The 16421-nt window shown below is 48.9% G+C and overlaps 1 protein-coding gene and 1 long non-coding RNA gene across 2 annotated transcripts; one reads left to right on the top strand and one right to left on the bottom strand.

Annotated features, from left to right (window-relative positions):
* Positions 1-1695: 1695 nt before the first annotated feature.
* On the top strand, positions 1696-16409 carry LOC308186616 (uncharacterized protein). Its single transcript, XM_080608743.1, has 6 exons — positions 1696-1733; positions 14064-14178; positions 14421-14594; positions 14683-14789; positions 15268-15390; positions 16056-16409. The coding sequence occupies exons 2-6, from the start codon at positions 14173-14175 to the stop codon at positions 16243-16245; spliced, it is 600 nt and encodes a 199-aa protein (XP_080464869.1). The 5' UTR covers positions 1696-1733; positions 14064-14172; the 3' UTR covers positions 16246-16409.
* Positions 1846-13922, bottom strand: LOC308186617. Its single transcript, XR_013944141.1, has 3 exons — positions 13908-13922; positions 8366-10752; positions 1846-5868 (listed from the first exon to the last, which is right to left on the bottom strand). It is a non-coding gene; the product is annotated as an uncharacterized lncRNA (long non-coding RNA).
* Positions 16410-16421: the final 12 nt, after the last annotated feature.

The following is a 16421-nucleotide window of genomic DNA, read 5'->3' on the forward strand; positions in this document are numbered from 1 at the left end:
CTTTGCTTACTGCTGTGCAAATTAATCGAAACAAGGAGTCTTGGGGCCCCTCACAGAAGATGTTTCCTGACAAAAATGGGGAACCTGTCTCAAAAACCAGCTGAGACCGACCTTGTGGTTTGGACAAGAGCCAAGGGGCAGCTGAGTCTGTACAAAGGCACGGGGTCAACTAGTGGTGATGAAGAGGAGTTATCGGACTTCATTCCCACGACCCCCCGACGACCACCACCAGAAGGCACTGCGCAGGCGCAGATGGGAGGAGTTTATGGAAATGACTTCTTGGAGCTAATTTTAATACAAAGCGGGGATAGGTTAGGCATACGCATAAGCGTATTGGGAAACTTCATGCATATGTAACTTTTTACTGCATATAACCAAAGCAAGTTGCCGCGTTAAGGTGCGCGTGCCTTTGGGGGCTATCCTGCATGTGACCGGCGCCAAAATAAACCACATGCCTACTTTATAACTTATTTGTGTTGAGTTATAGTCTTCTTCCATGAACCAAGTCCCTGATGCTTTGTCTCCACCGCTCCTTCACGGTCACTCTCTGCCCCAGCTCCACGTGGGGTCCCTCCCATGAGATGCCATCCTTCCAGAACTGAGCAGGACTGCTGCCCACAGGCAGCAACTCTTCAAGAACTGCTCCCACATGGCTCCGTACCATGGGGTCCGTCCGTCAGGAGCAAACTGCTCCAGCATGGGTCCCCCACGGGCGGCAGCTCCCCTGAGAACCCCTGCTCCTGCGTGGGCTCCTCTCCACGGGCTGCAGCTCCGGCCCGGGGCCTGCTCCTGCGGGGGCTCTCCATGGGCCGCAGCCTCCTCCAGGCCACATCCACCTGCTCCACCGGGGGCTCCTCCACGGGCTGCAGCGTGGAGATCTGCTCCATGTGGGACCCATGGGCTGCAGGGGAACAGCCTGCTCCATCGGGGGCCTCTCCATAGGCCACAGGGGAACTTCAGCTCTGGCACCTGCAGCACCTCCTTCCCTCCTTGTCCACTGAGCTTGGTGTCTGTAGGGCTGGTTCTCACTCCTCCCTCTCCCAGCTGATGTTGTTCCACAGTTTTGTTTGTTTGTTTGTCTTCCCTTTCTTAAATATGCTTTCACAGATGCACAAACAGCAATTTTTGGCTCATCTCTGGCCAGCATCAGGTCCCTTTGGAGCCAACGGAATCTGGCCCTTATCTAACATGGGCATCTTCTGGACTCTTCTCACAGAGGCTACCCCTGCAGCGCCCTGCAAATAAAACCTTGCTATGTAAACCCAATACTCCTATAGGAAGAGATCTTCTGCCATTCCTCTGGCAAATTCGGGGAGGGCCCTCTGCACCCAGACGGTCTGGAGCACGAGGACACCTTCAGCCGCTGTCACCAACCCAGCGACAGCACTGTGGCAGCACAAGTGAAGAATGGCCCCGCAGGAGCTGGATGTCAGGGGGGACCTGTCCGCCGCCGGGAGGCGGCGGCTGCCCCTTCCTCTTCCTCCCGAAGCTGAAAATCTTCTTCATGCCGAGGTGGGGGGGCGGCAGTTAGGGACAGGCAACCGGCGGCGCTTCCCCCGGCTCCGCGCCCTGCCCGCCCGCCGCGGGGCGGCTCTCCGCATGCGCAGCCCGGCCGCGGCCGCCTCCATTTTGTGATAGCGCCGTGGGGGCTCCGCTCAACGGCTGCTGCGGCAGCGGCGTGCGGAGTGGGTTAATTGTGGGGCCGCTGATGAGCTTAATGAGCATGTCACAGTGTAAGGAGAGGGGGTTGGGGGATCTTCTTCAGTAATAGGTAGGGAAGAGTGGCGAAACCTTGCAGTAAGAAAGTGTAAGTTGTGAGTAGTGATTCAAAGATCATAAATCCAATTTCTTTAAGTGATTTATTCTTTATTGACGGCGCCGGATGCACGGGGGATCTTTCCGCCTATCGTGCATCCCGAAGTGAAAAGCCGTCCCAAATTTATACATCACAGTGATTAATATTTTATTAACGCCTATACATATTCATTATCTAACCCCGCCTACTCTCGCTTCTCATGCTAATCAGTTTTTTTGTGTCCTGCGCCTGCGCAGATCCTCTCAGTGGTCTTGGGCAGGGGTCGTCGAGCTGTGGTCGGTGGTCTCAGAGAGGAAGGCCATAAGTCTTCCTCACAGTGTACTTTTCACCCTTGGTCAGGATTCTGCTGAATTAGCTTTCTTCCTAACCGCAAGGACTGTTTTTTCTTCGAATCTTCTGCTCATTATTTTCTTATCTTGGATTCCAATGTCTTGTTCGAGATATATTGCCCGTATGTCCTATTTTGAGATACATTGTCCATACATCTGCTTCCTGCCCTACACCTAATGTTCTGTTCTCCTTTAATAGTTTCATTCTTAACCCTTTCTTATCTGGAATCGCCTCAGCTTCCCTAATCAATCCCCCCTTTTCTTTTCCCCATGCAAATTCTTTTGCATTGCATGCCCTTATCATTAGCAGTATCGCAGTGACATACATACAAATATTCCTACTACCAATAACATAACCAGATCAGTAAAAACTTGTTCTAACTATTGAAAGTTGGGTAACCATGAAGTTAACTTATTCCATATTTCCTCAAAGCCCCATGAAATGTTATCCTTACTAATCTTATACAGAAAATTTATCATGAGGCTCTTGCCTTCCTTGATCTCGAGCTTTTGACCATTATTAGTCCAAAAACAGTTAACTGCTACAGTCTGTGTTAATATAAAATTATACCAACAATCTAATTTACCTGGGCGGATACAACCTTCTTGTTGGCCACTTTTGGAAGTCGGTTTTACTAAAATCCCCGTTGCTTTCTCGTGGGCTGTTCCATTAATCATTCGGCACCCTATTTCAATTTCGTCCCCTACAGTTCTTTGGTGTATCCACCCTACCCTTCCCCTAAATTTTGCCATTCTGATAATGCATGTAAATGATCACCATTTGTTCGCCAAATAACCACAACAGCTAACTTTCCATTAATGCTCTTATCCTCCGTGGTTACGGCTTCAGACCAAGGCCACCCACCATTCTCTATCATCATAGAAGCACCTTCCAATTCTTGAATCACAATTACAACTATAAGCCACAGAAATAAAACAATTCTGTTAGCTAAATTTCTGCTAACTACATTACTAAATACTCCTGACCATAGTGTCTTCATTTCGCTTGACTGAACTTTAGTTTCAGTTCACCGTCACCCAGCGTTACTTTCCAGGGGGCTTTTGGAGCTTTCTTCACTCTCGAATAACGGATCCAGGCCGTTTGCTCCTTAATCTTGATGGCGGTATGTGTTGTCAGCAGCACCTGGTATGGTCCCGTCCACTTTTCTTCCAAAGGGCGACCTGCAAATGCTTTTACATACACATAATCCCCAGGTTTAAAGGGGTGGATTGGTTGGTCCAGCCCTCTAGCCCTGGTTCCTGAGACAACTTTAGATATTTGATCCAACTGTTTTTGGAGTCCTATTAAATAATTACCCAAGTATCCCGACCCCAGTTGCGTCAGGTCCTCCCCGCTGAACAAAAACTGATAGGGTCTTCCGTATAATATTTCAAAAGGGCTTAGATTTTCCTTTGTCCGTGGTTTTACTCTAATTCTAAGTAAAGCCAAAGGGAGAGACTGAGGCCATGATAAATTAGTCTCTTGTCCTATTTTGGCTATTTGTTGTTTGATTAGATGATTCATCTTTTCCACTTGTCCGCTTGCCTGTGGTCTGTAAGGGGTATGGAGTTGCCAGTCTACCCCTAAGACCTTACTTACTTCTTGAACTATTTGCGCACAAAAATGAGAGCCTCTATCCGAGGACATTGCTGCCGGAATTCCGAAACGCGGTATTATCTCATTCAGTAAAACCTTAACCACTTCTCTTGCCTTGTTGGTTCGACAGGGAAAAGCCTCTGGCCACCCGGAAAAAGTATCTGTCAAAACCAACAAGTATCGATACCCCCCTTTTCTTGGCAGTTCTGAAAAATCTATCTGCCATTGTTGTCCTGGATAGTTTCCTTTACTGATTATTCCGAACTTTACCCTATTTTCTGTATTAGGGTTATGATGCAAACAAATACTGCATTGCTGGGTTACTTGTTTTACCGTAGTATACAGATTTCTTCCCACCAAGACTCGACTCAGATTTTTATATAAGGTGTCTGCTCCCCAATGAGTCTTATTATGTTCTGCCATGACCATAGGCCATATTAAATTAGAGGGTAGTACAACCCTATTATCTTTCAGGTATACCCATCCATCACTCCTTGCTTTTCCTCCCAGGTCCCCAATTAACTTTTGATCTTCCTGTGTGTACCTAGGTTCCTGTCCTTCACCTAAAGTTTGTATTTTACCGTCTGGTATTAAAGTGAGCGCTTCTGCCTCAGCCAATCCGGCCACCCTTTTTGCTTCTTGGTCAGCCAATCGGTTCCCTACCTCGAAGTCAGCGGTTCCTTTTTGGTGTCCCCGGCAATGTATAACAGCCACCTTCTCTGGGTGCTTTACCACTTCCAACAACTTCAAAATCTCCTCAGCATATTTTATTTGTTTTCCTTGGGCCGTTAATAATCCTCGTTCCTTCCAGATAGCCCCATGTGCATGCACCACACCAAATGCATACTTAGAGTCTGTCCAGATATTTACTTTCTTTCCTGCTGCTAGTTCCAATGCCCGCGTAAGGGCAATTATTTCTGCTTTCTGAGCAGACGTCCCAGGGGGTAATGGTTTCGACTCAATTACCTGTTGAGTGGTCGTCACCGCATACCCTGCTTTGCGTTGTCCTTGTTTCACAAAGCTGCTTCCATCAATATACCATGATTCGTCCGCGTCTTCCAAGGGCTCCTCCTTGAGATCTGGTCGGCTAGAATACACAGTTTCCATAGTTTCGATACAATCGTGGACCACTGGCTCGTCAGGAGCGTTACTAAGGAAAGAAGCTGGGTTCACAATGTTAGTAACCACAATTTCTACGTCATCTTGCTCCACCAGTATTGCTTGGTATTTTAAAAATCTTTGAGGGGATAACCAGTGTGCCCCTTTCTGCTCCAAGACTGCCGAGACAGTGTGTGATACCAGCACGGTTATCTTCTGTCCCATAGTGAACTTCCGAGCCTCCTGTATATTCATGATGACAGCGGCCACCGCTCGAAGGCAACCCGGCCAACCTTTACTTACTTCATCCAGTTGTTTAGAGAAGTAGGCCACAGCTCTCCTGTAGGGGCCCAGCTTCTGTGCCAGCACCCCCAGAGCCATCCCTTGTCTCTCATAGGAGTACAACCAAAAGGGTTTGGACAAGTCCGGTAGACCCAAAGCTGGTGCTCGCATTAACTCCAATTTAAGCTTCTTAAAGGCAGCCCGTGCTTCCCCCGTCCAGACCAATTTTGATTGGTTATTCTTGATGAGGTCATATAGGGGTTTTACAATTAGTCCAAAATTATTAATCCATAGACGGCACCAACCTGTCATCCCTAGAAAAGTTCGTAATTCCTTAATGGTCTGTGGTTCTGGGGTACGGCAGATAGTTTCTTTCCGTTCTGTTCCTAACTCCCTTTGTCCCCCTGAAATCTCAAACCCCAAGTAAGTTACACGTGACTGAATCAGCTGAGCCTTCTGTTGAGAGACTCGATACCCATTCAAACCCAGAAAATTAAGGAGACTTATCGTCCATTGCATGCAGCTGCTCCTATTCTCAGTGGCTATCAAAAGGTCATCAACGTATTGCAGCAGAACTCCTTCGGTGTTTGGGGCCTCCCAAACCTCAAGCTCTTTTGCTAGTTGATTCCCAAAAATCGTGGGGCTGTTTTTGAATCCCTGCGGCAATACAGTCCAGGTCAATTGAGCCTTTCGTCCTGAGTCTGGATTTTCCCATTCAAAAGCAAAAAGCTTCTGACTTTCTGGGGCTAAAGTCAGGCAGAAGAGGGCATCTTTTAAATCCAGTACGGTAAACCAAACTAAATTATCTTTTAATTTAGTCAGTAATGTGTACGGGTTGGCTACCACAGGGTGTATATCTTCAGTGATCTTATTTATAGCTCTTAAATCCTGCACTAATCTATAGTTCTTCCCATCTGGCTTCTTAATTGGTAGTATAGGAGTATTATATTCAGATTCACACTCAACCAGCAGTCCATGTTTTAAAAACTTATCCACTATCCCCTTAATTCCTTTCCTGTCTTCTAATCTTAGGGGATATTGCTTAATCTTAACTGGCCTTTCCCCTGGCTTTAATCTCACCACTATTGGGGCTGCATTTTTGGCTCGCCCAGGGATGTCAGTAGCCCAGACTCCTGGGTAAACTTGGTCTAAAATCTCCGAAGGTACTTTACCGATGGGGTCTTCTTGTATCAGCGTTAAGCTTAGCACGGTTATCAGCTTTTCTTCTCTCACCTTTAACCCCACCTTCCCTTTTTCAAAGACAATTTCCGCTTCTAATTGTTCTAGTAAATCTCGCCCCAGCAAAGACTTCGGGGATCCTGGTAAATATAAAAACCTATGTATTCCCATCTGTTTCCCTAACTTATATTTTAAAGGCCTTAGGAAAAAGGCTTTCTCGTGCTGGCCTGTAGCTCCTATCACCGTCACAAAATCCTCATCCTCTGGTATCAATTTCTGGTTTAACACAGAATAAGTCGCTCCTGTGTCAATTAAAAACTCCACTTCCTGTCCTGATTTCCCTAGCTTAATTTTAACCAGCGGATCTGCTAGGGTAGAATCCCCCGGTCCACTTCATTGGTCGGGAGATACACTAGCTACCATCAACCTGTTCTTCTCCCGTTGTTTCGGACATTCCCTTTTCCAATGACCCACTTCCCTACAATATGCACACTGATTCGGTCTCAGGGGAGGCTTTACTGACCTTCCCCTTATCCCATTCCCTCTTCCTTTTCCCCGAAAAGGTTCTTCTTGCCTCTGTAAGGCTGCAACAGTTGCCGCAGCAATAGCCCTACCCAGCCTTTGTTTCTCATTCCCTTCTCGATTCCTAAATACCCTCCATGCCTCTTCCACCAGCCTTTCTAAATCTCTCACATCCGGCTCTTTCATTTTCTGAAGCTTCCGCCTTATATCGTCCGCAGACTGACCCAAGAACAATGATACTAGCTGGACTTTACCTTCCTCAGAAGAGGGGTCTATCGTTGTAAATTTTTGCATTGCTGTCCTTAGTCAATCGAGAAATTCTGACGGGGTCTCAGTTTGCCCCTGTTTTATGGTATATAACCTAGACCAGTTTACAGACTTTGGTATCGCACTTTCCAAGGCGATCCTAATCCATTCCTGATATCTTTATAATAACCTATAATCACCCTCATCATTATAGTCCCAGTTTGGGTCCACTCTGGGCACATATACCTCCACAGTTCCAGGTAAAACTCCTGACGTTACCTGGGTCTGTACTTGAGTTTGTGCATTCTTAATTACCAGTTGCTTTTCCGTTTCCGATAATGCTGCCAGCATTATCTCTATATCTTTCCAATCGGGATCTAAATTCTTTCCAATCAGCTCAAACCTCCGGGCCACTGATTCTGGATCATCCCGGTATCCTTTCACAGCTTCCTTCCACGAATCTAACTCAGCAGTTGTGAAAGGTACTTTTATCCGAGCTGGTCCGTTAGCCCCCATAGCCTGTCGTAACGGGGCTTGAATAACGGGCCCGACCTTACTTCGGGTTCGAGCCGTGATCGGGGTAAAGTCTCCATTCCCCCAACTCTCATTTTTCTTATCTATTCTGCCGTTTCCTGAGCTCGCCCCCACGCCTCGTTCTATTATCTGGGGCGGGAGGACATAATCCTCCATTCTCTCCTCTGACTCATTCAATTTCAAACATCTCTGCCCGATACTGCACGCTGAACAACATCTTTTCATTTTTCCTGCCCCTTCCTTCTTCATATCCTTTTCTATTGCCAGGATCAAAGGATCCTGTGGGGCTAAGTTAATTCCACACTCCTTCTGCCATTCCGGGTGGTTTCTCAAAGTGAAAAACATATCTGCGTATGACACCTCATCCCACTTTCCTTCTCTCCTTAGAAACAACATTAACTGTAGTAAAGTATTATAATTTAAGGTTCCATTCAGTGGCCATTTCCCTCACAATCCAACTTATAAAGTGGCCACCATTGAGTACAATATTTTATCAACGTTTTCTTATTTTCAGTTCTACCGGGGGATCCCCCTATATTTTTTCCAATGACTCAAGATACATCCCAACGGGCTTTTCTTCGGAATCCCACTACTCTGCTGCCCCCCCATGTTACAGTTCAGAATGTTTCTTGTTACACAATACAAGCCGGCAGCTTTCCACAATAACACCAAGATCCTAGTAACGTTATAAAGAGTATAATCAAAATCCCAAAGACAATAGCCAAGGTCAAGTTCCACATGTAAACACAACATAATACTAACCTCGCATGCAAAGGTTATTTGTTTCCCAACAGCAACTGAGTGCTTTCCAAAAAACCAAATGCCGTCCTGCAGAAAACTTTTACTTTCCGACTTACAGACGACCCCAATTGACCGGTCAACCAAATAAACCAAAATAAAGAATATAATCACTTACAATGATGGGGTCCGTGTCTGCCTCCGCAGTGATCCGTTGAGTCGAGGAGTCCCTCCGGGAAATCCCGGGGGTACCCTAGGGAGTCCTGTTCCCAGCGGGTCCTGCGGTCCGACAGAGAAGAAGTCCCATCTGGGGTGCCAGATTGATTCAAAGATCATAAATCCAATTTCTTTAAGTGATTTATTCTTTATTGACGGCGCCGGATGCACGGGGGATCTTTCCGCCTATCGTGCATCCCGAAGTGAAAAGCCGTCCCAAATTTATACATCACAGTGATTAATATTTTATTAACGCCTATACATATTCATTATCTAACCCCGCCTACTCTCGCTTCTCATGCTAATCAGTTTTTTTGTGTCCTGCGCCTGCGCAGATCCTCTCAGTGGTCTTGGGCAGGGGTCGTCGAGCTGTGGTCGGTGGTCTCAGAGAGGAAGGCCATAAGTCTTCCTCACAGTGTACTTTTCACCCTTGGTCAGGATTCTGCTGAATTAGCTTTCTTCCTAACCGCAAGGACTGTTTTTTCTTCGAATCTTCTGCTCATTATTTTCTTATCTTGGATTCCAATGTCTTGTTCGAGATATATTGCCCGTATGTCCTATTTTGAGATACATTGTCCGTACATCTGCTTCCTGCCCTACACCTAATGTTCTGTTCTCCTTTAATTGTTTCATTCTTAACCCTTTCTTATCTGGAATCGCCTCAGCTTCCCTAATCAGTAGTGCCGTGGTACGGTTGGTGCGACGTCATCTGTCTCGGGGGACGTTACCCAAGGTGGCCAAGCCTGGCAGCACTCCTCCCTGTGCTTACGAGCTGCTTCGTGCGTCTGAGTTTGTGAAAAGTGAAGAGATGGCAATCAAAACCTAATTATAGCGTGCATATTTTCTTATCGTTAGCAGTGAAAATATTTAGTATAGTACCACTTCCAGGGGAGGAGATACAGCCCTCTGAAATACTTTCTTCTCTTTCATCACTAATAACAGTATAGCTATTAAAGCCTTAATTTTCCTTTCTAGGATGAGTCTTCACAGTTTTATCAAGCGTATTTGCTTCTGGCAGTATTGCTCTCTTTGACCAAACTGGTTGATGTACCAGCCACTTCTATCAGTTGCTTATTAGCAGTGCTCTGTTGTTTCAGACCTGATCTGTAGAAGGAAGAGCTAAAATAATAATAATTAAAAAAAAAAAAAACTTTTGTTGAAACTTCAGCCAAGTAAATCCAGCTTGTAAAACATAATTCTATGAGCAGCTATTTTGAGAGCATCTCCTTAATTAGCACAACCGTTTAATGGAGAAATGGAGAACAAAATGCATTTTTAGCTAGGTGTATCTGTTTTCTTCCAGATACCTTAGAAGAATTGGTAGAATTTTATTTATGAGATGGTAATATAGAGTAAACACAATCCATCCCAGTGCTCTTCCCTGGAGGAAGTGTTTTTTCTCAAGTTCTTTTTCAAGTGGCAGCATGCTCAGCCATAAAAGCATCTGGTTTGCAGCATAGTCCCCAGCAGAGACAGAGGCACTATGCTCCCTGCCAAATATCGCGTGTTTCAGAGGCTACCCCTGCAGTGCCCTGCAGATAAAACCTTGCTATGCAAACCCAATACTCCTATAGGAAGAGATCTTCTGCCATTCCTCTGGCAAATTCGGGGAGGGCCCTCTGCACCCAGACGGTCTGGAGCACGGGGACACCTTCAGCCGCTGTCACCAACCCAGCGACAGCACTGTGGCAGCACAAGTGAAGAATGGCCCCGCAGGAGCTGGATGTCAGGGGGGACCTGTCCCTGGATGTGGGTACGGTGCTGCCCTGTGCCCGGGAGAGTGTGGGGGTGAGCTAGGACAGCTGCCAGATCAACCACAGCCATGCGGAAGTAATGCTGTGCCCCTGCCAGCGGCGGGAATTAGAGGGAACGGTCAAATGAGTAGGGGAGGGGAGAAGCAAAGCCCGGAAGGGAGAAGAAGACAAAGACCTGCACTACATGACATGGTTTATTAAATACCAAGGAGGGTGACAGAACTTGGAATTAAAGGCAGGCTGTTATGTGCACAGAACCGCCGCATTCTTGCCGGCATGGCGGGGCCAATGGCTGCTCTTGCTCACTGCCTGGAAACTGCCCGAATTACGGGGCAGAAGGCAAGTGCTCGCAGTCTACTGCCATCTTGGTAGAACTATGGCTTGTTTTCTGGACTGGGACTTCGTCTGCTCCACCTTCATCTGATCAGTAATAATGTTCAGCTGTGAAAACAGGGAAACGCACAATAAGAGGGGAATGCTTAAGGAAGGAACACGTTTTCACCTCCAACTACAAGCATTTCAGAAGTTAGTGAAGGAAATACCACAGGCTACACACAGAACATCTAAAGGGAACCTGCAAATGACTCTTGCTCATCAGTGACTCTTGCTACAAAAAGACTCTTGCTACAGGCTTGGGGGAGAGTGGCTCAAGAGCTGTGCAGAGGAAAAGGATCTGGGGGTGTTGGTCGATGCTCGCCTGAACGTGAGCCAGCAGTGTGCCCAGGTGTCCAAGAAGGCCAACGGCATCCTGGCTTGTATCAGGAAAAGTGTAGCCAGCAGCACCAGGGAGGTGATTTTTCCCCTGTACTCTGCTCTGGTGAGGCTGTACCTTGAGTACTGTGTTCAGCTTTGGGCTCCTCAGTGCAAGAAGGACATCAAGGCCCTGGAACGTGTCCAGAAAAGGGCTATAAAGCTGGAGAGACCTCAGGGGAGACCTTATTGCTGTCTACAACTACCTGAAAGGAAGGTGTGGGGAGCTGGGGGTCCACCTCTTCTCTCAGGTAACTAGTGACAGGATTGGAGGGAATGGCCTCAAGTTGCACCAGGGGAGGATAAGGTTATAAATGAGGAGACATTTCTTCTCAGAAAGAGCAGTCAGACATTGGAGCTGGTTGCCCAGGGAGGTGGTGGCGTCACCGTCCCTGGAGGTGTTCAAAGAAAGGTTGGACCTGGCGCTTAGGGACGTGGGTTAGTGAGTGACATTGGTAGTAGTGTTAGTGTTGGGGAGAATCGAATGGATGTTTTATTAATGTCTCTTAGGTGATGGGTCTTAAAGTATAATTAAGCATTGCCAAATGTACTTATATTATCAATTAATCTATGTATACTGGGAAACTTAGGGAGTATACTGAACAGTCAAATGAATCTTTGAAGGGGAACCCTCGGAGGGAACAGGTACAACCTGACCTTGGATAAGGGCCTGGAAATGCTGAAATGAGTTGAAGCAGAACCAAGGAGCGGAGGGAGCATGCGTCGAGTGAGAAAGGTGAAAAGTTTAGCAGAGAGGAAGACTCCTTACTCCATCTGGACGACCACCCGGACGACCACCAGAGAGCACCACGCATGCGCAAATGGGAGGAGAGCTAATTAGAATGGAATGCGAGGCTGATGTTGCAACCTGTAATGAATATGTATACCTTACGTAATGTTGAATGTATAAATAACAGCTGGGATGTAACGGGACTTGAAGCCAGATTTGGGCACCTGCCCCGGCTTCCAGCGCTGAATAAAGCACCTTCATATAATCACTTGGTGGTTATGTGGTTGCTACGCTAACAGTAGGGTGATGGTTGGACCAGTGATCTTGAAGGTCTCTTCCAGCCTTAATGATTCTATGATTCTATGATTCTGTACCAGTGCAGAGAACAACACTATATGGGCTGCCGCAGGGAATGTTAACTCCATCCCAGACAGACCCAGTACAACTGGGGCAGGTGCCAGCTCAACCATGGCCACAGGGAAGTAATGCAGTGCCCCTGCCAGCCAGGCACGTTCTCGATGCCTCCTGAGGAGCCCTGCCCCATCGCATGGCCCGAGATCCCCATCCACGCTGCGGAAGAACGTCAACTGAGGCACAAAGAGCTCTTAAGGCAGGAGCCAGAAAGTGCCGCAGTCACTGCTGGACTGTGGGGGGGTGTGGCCCTCCAACTTAAGAGGACACTTGTGACGCCCCTGGTGATGCCCATTGTGACACAATGTGCCACCATCGCTGAGACGCAGTGTATGTGCACCCCTGCCAGCAGGAGTGCTCAGTGCTGTTGCCTCTGCTGTGGGAGCAACAGCGCTGCCCTGGCTGGGAGCCTCGGTGCGTCCCTGCCCTGCCTGGGAGCACCAGGCCACAGCCGCTGCTCGGGGCTCGGCTCCCCTGCCCCTGCGCCTGTCCGTGTCGGACCCAAGCAGGGCCCGCAGGGCTCTGGTGGCCCCAGGTGGGCTTGTGCCCACATCCTTGCTGCAGCATGCAGAGGCTCCTGGGGCTCCTCCACCGGGGCCAGGAGCATCCGATGCCCAGCAGCACTTCCCTGTCCAGAGACAGCGATGCCCACCAGCTGCCAGAGGAGGGCCTGCACGGGCTGCACCGCGCGGCCGCCCGTGGCGACCTGGCCCGGCTGAGGCGGCACTGGTGGCTGAGGAAACGAGGCAAAAACCGTCGAGACCAGGCAAAGCGGTGAGGGGCTGGGGGGTGCGCTTAAAGGCTTGGGGTGGGATCGCTCTCCCGTGGCGTGCGAGCTTCAGCCTGGTGCCGCTGCGTACGCGGCTCTGGCACCAACCCTCCTTCTGCAGCAGGTGTCAGCAAGAGCTGAGGCGATGGAGGGCTGAGGCTGGGCGTTGTCCGGCCAGGCAGCCTCTCGCCCTGAAGTCACTGGCACTGGACATAGTCGGGAGCACATGCTCCTACCAGCCCTTGGCAAAGCCTTCAGCCCCGTGCAGAGAGACGGCTGAAGCCCAGGGCAGAGTCAGGAGCACGGCAGCAAGGGCACCGCCTCCTCTGGAACCCTGGGTCAGAGCTTATGGGTGTGACCCGTTCAGTGACAAACTGGATCTGATTGATACAGCAGTGCGCGACGGGTTAAGAAGAAGGTTACTCAGAGGCATAGAGTGGTAACCAGGCTAGAGTAAGAGAAAGTGGGAACCACTAAGGAGGAGTTGTTAGGCTCGGACGGGCCTATAGAGGGCTACGCGTGATCAAAAGGAATGCACCAACCAGAAGTCTGTAACTATGTTTGCCAGCCACGTGCAGCGCGTGGAGGGGCTCAGAAAAACTATGTAAGATCTGGCATTGGGACAATAAAGGGTCTCCATTTCTCGACTATCTTGGAGCCCGTGTCGTCATTCCCTTCAAGAGCTGATCACTGAGAGGGCTTTTCCCTCTCAGCTGGCAGAGGGGAACAATCCAGCTTTGCTTGGAATTGCTGGGGCGGCTCGAGCGCTGCTTGAAGGGTGTGCTGCCGACCGCCACTGCCCTGTCCTCTCCCTGTGGGGTTGTTTAGCAGCCGCTCGGGCATTAGCAGTTCTCTCCTGTCCTGTGGGTGATCAGCGTCAGGGCATTCACCGCCCTTCTGCCGCTCGAGTGATTGTGGAAAAACTTGGAGACTTACACTGACTTCGCACTCTTCATGGAGTTCCACAGCCTCCAAAGCTTACGTTCTGCTTGGCATTGGCAAGTGGAGACTTGTGGCCCTGCGCGTGTTCCACAGCCAGAAGTGATTTGGGGCATTGCCTGCCTGTGGAAAGCTAATTTATTTTGGTTTTAGGACACCGCTGCACCTTGCTTGTGCGAACGGCCATGCAGACGTTGTTCGATTCCTGGTGCAAGAGAAGTGCCTGCTGAACCTTTGTGACAACACTGGCAGATCGCCACTCATGATGGTATGTGGAACACGTTACTCTGCTCTAAGTGGGGCTTTATCAATTGTGCTTCCAATGACAAGTGTCTTGCCGCATTCTTCACACCGACCTGTAGAGAAACATGAAAGTTGTAATCGGCACGTAATAGGCGTACACTAGCTCATCTCGGAAGACGCTCTTATCTTCCAGCACTGGGAAGCTGCTGTAGCTGTGACAGAGTGAAACACGGCACAAGTCCTTCCTTTTCTTTGTGTTGTTTGCAGGCAGTGGAGAGCCAGCATGAAGAATGCGTGGCGATTCTGCTAGAGCACCGTGCCGACCCAAACCTGGAAGGTTACAGAGGCAAGTCTGCCCTTCACCTGGCTGCCGCAGCTCCTAACACGTCTGTAGCAGAGATGTTAGTTGAGCATGGTGCACACCTTGAAGCAAAGGACTGTGTAAGTTTTGAATCTGGGCAGCACTGCTCTTTGGGAAAGGCACTTAATTCGTCTGGGTTGTTCTGACGGGGATTCTTTATCCTTTCAGGAGAGAAATACCCCGCTTCTTCTTGCCATCTCCAGCCATCATAAAGAGATGGTAAAGTTTCTTCTTCAAAAAGGAGCGAATGTGTGTGCTCGAAATTTCTTTGGAAGGTGAGGCATTGCTCCAAAGTGCATGTGGCTCTCCTTAGCATTGTCACTGGAATGAACAGGAGAAGGAGAGTCAGTGTTGTCCAAGAGACAATGGGCATCAAGTGAAACAAGAGGCCTTCCCACAGCTGCTTAGGAGAAACCCTCTCAGCATGAGGAAGGTTAATCAGGGGAGCAGGTGGCACCAGGGGTTTGAGCAGCCTCCATCCTATGAGGCTTTGAAGAGCAGAGTGGAAGAAGCCTTGAGCAACGTGCTCTGGCCTCGTGGCTGAGTCTGCTCTGGGGAGGCGGCTGGCCAGGAGCTGTCTGGAGGTGCCTTCCAGCCTCAGTCCTCCAGCACTCCCCTGTGTGTGGCTTTGCTTTCCCTGTGCTTGTAGGAATCGGGGAGGGAATTGTTTGGGGAGGAAACAGGGATTAGAATAACAACAACACAGAGCCTGCAAATGCTGCTATGTTTCATACCACCTTTTGGATGCTTTAGGACTGCTCTTACGCTTGCCGCTTCTGCTGGGGAAACGGATGTAATAGAGCTACTTCTTTCCTACGGTGCCAACATTGCTTGCGATACGGCTGTGGATTATGCTCTCCGGTCGGGACATTCTGAGTGAGTGTTTTGTACGTCACTGTTAGAGCGGCTGAGTTGAGAGCGGCTGAGTTGTCAGAGTGTCTGTGCTGATTTGTCACCCTCTGCGGTAGCTGCAGAAGTTTTAATGAAATGAAAATTAGAAATCCTGCTTGTGTTACTACACCCAGTTCCACACCACTGAAAAGGAAAGAGGCACTTTTTCTTTCAGTGTTACGTCACTGTTAGAGCGGCTGAGTTGTCACAGTGTCCGTGCTGATTTGTCACCCTTTGTGATAGATGCACAAAGGCTTAACGATATCTTCAGACCTTTCTTGAAGCTGGGCTCGGTGATGTCTTCTCATAAATCACCTTCCCAAGTCAAGAGAGGATTTGGAAGTAGAGGAGAACTTCCACCCACAAGGCTTTCTTAGAAATCCCGCTTGTGTTGCTAAGCCCAGTTCCACTCCACTGACCAGGAAAGAGGCACCTTTTCTTTCAGTGGGGATCTTACCAGTGTCCCTTTAGATAAACTCTCAAAGAGATCCCTGGTGGTGTAGCAGGTCCACCATCATGGGGAGATTGACACCGCACACAGACAGTTCTGAACTGGTTCCAAGTCAGTTGCTGTCCTAGGCAAGAGCAAGGATACTAGGCAAGGATGTTTTGGATCTGACTGCCTGTATGTTCTCTCTTTCTGCGTGTAGCCTTTGCAAGAAACTGGCAGAATGCGCAGGCAGTAAAAAGACGGGAGAAGCTTCTGCTGGCGCTGCACAAGACACAACAGTCCCCAGCAGATTCTGCTCTCCGAGGACTGAGCACTTTGCACTGGCCACACTTGCTTTGGATGGAGAAGGTAGGATCCTGAAGTGTGGAAGAGCTGATGAGGACAACTAATGTGGCCTGATGTCAGACCGCTTCCCGTATTTGGGGGCAGGGCTTGACTGGCAGGGAAAAGCAGAGTGCCAGGAATGCTCACACTGTCTCGCTTCGTCCATCCCTTGTAGGTGCCCTGCCAGCTGTAGGAGCAGAGCAGGAGGAAGAGGCTGAATTGCCCTGGGATCGCAAGGTAC

This window comes from Anser brachyrhynchus (assembly GCF_964034855.1).
Source record: "Anser brachyrhynchus genome assembly, contig: SCAFFOLD_414, whole genome shotgun sequence".
Lineage (NCBI taxonomy): Eukaryota > Metazoa > Chordata > Aves > Anseriformes > Anatidae > Anser > Anser brachyrhynchus.

Excerpts from the sequence above, each read along its gene's own strand:
- LOC308186616 (XM_080608743.1), top strand. Across the intron at positions 14,595-14,682 it reads ACCTTGAAGCAAAGGACTGT|GAGAGAAATACCCCGCTTCT; the intron begins GTAAGTTTTGAA and ends TTATCCTTTCAG. Across the intron at positions 15,391-16,055 it reads CTCCGGTCGGGACATTCTGA|CCTTTGCAAGAAACTGGCAG; the intron begins GTGAGTGTTTTG and ends TTCTGCGTGTAG.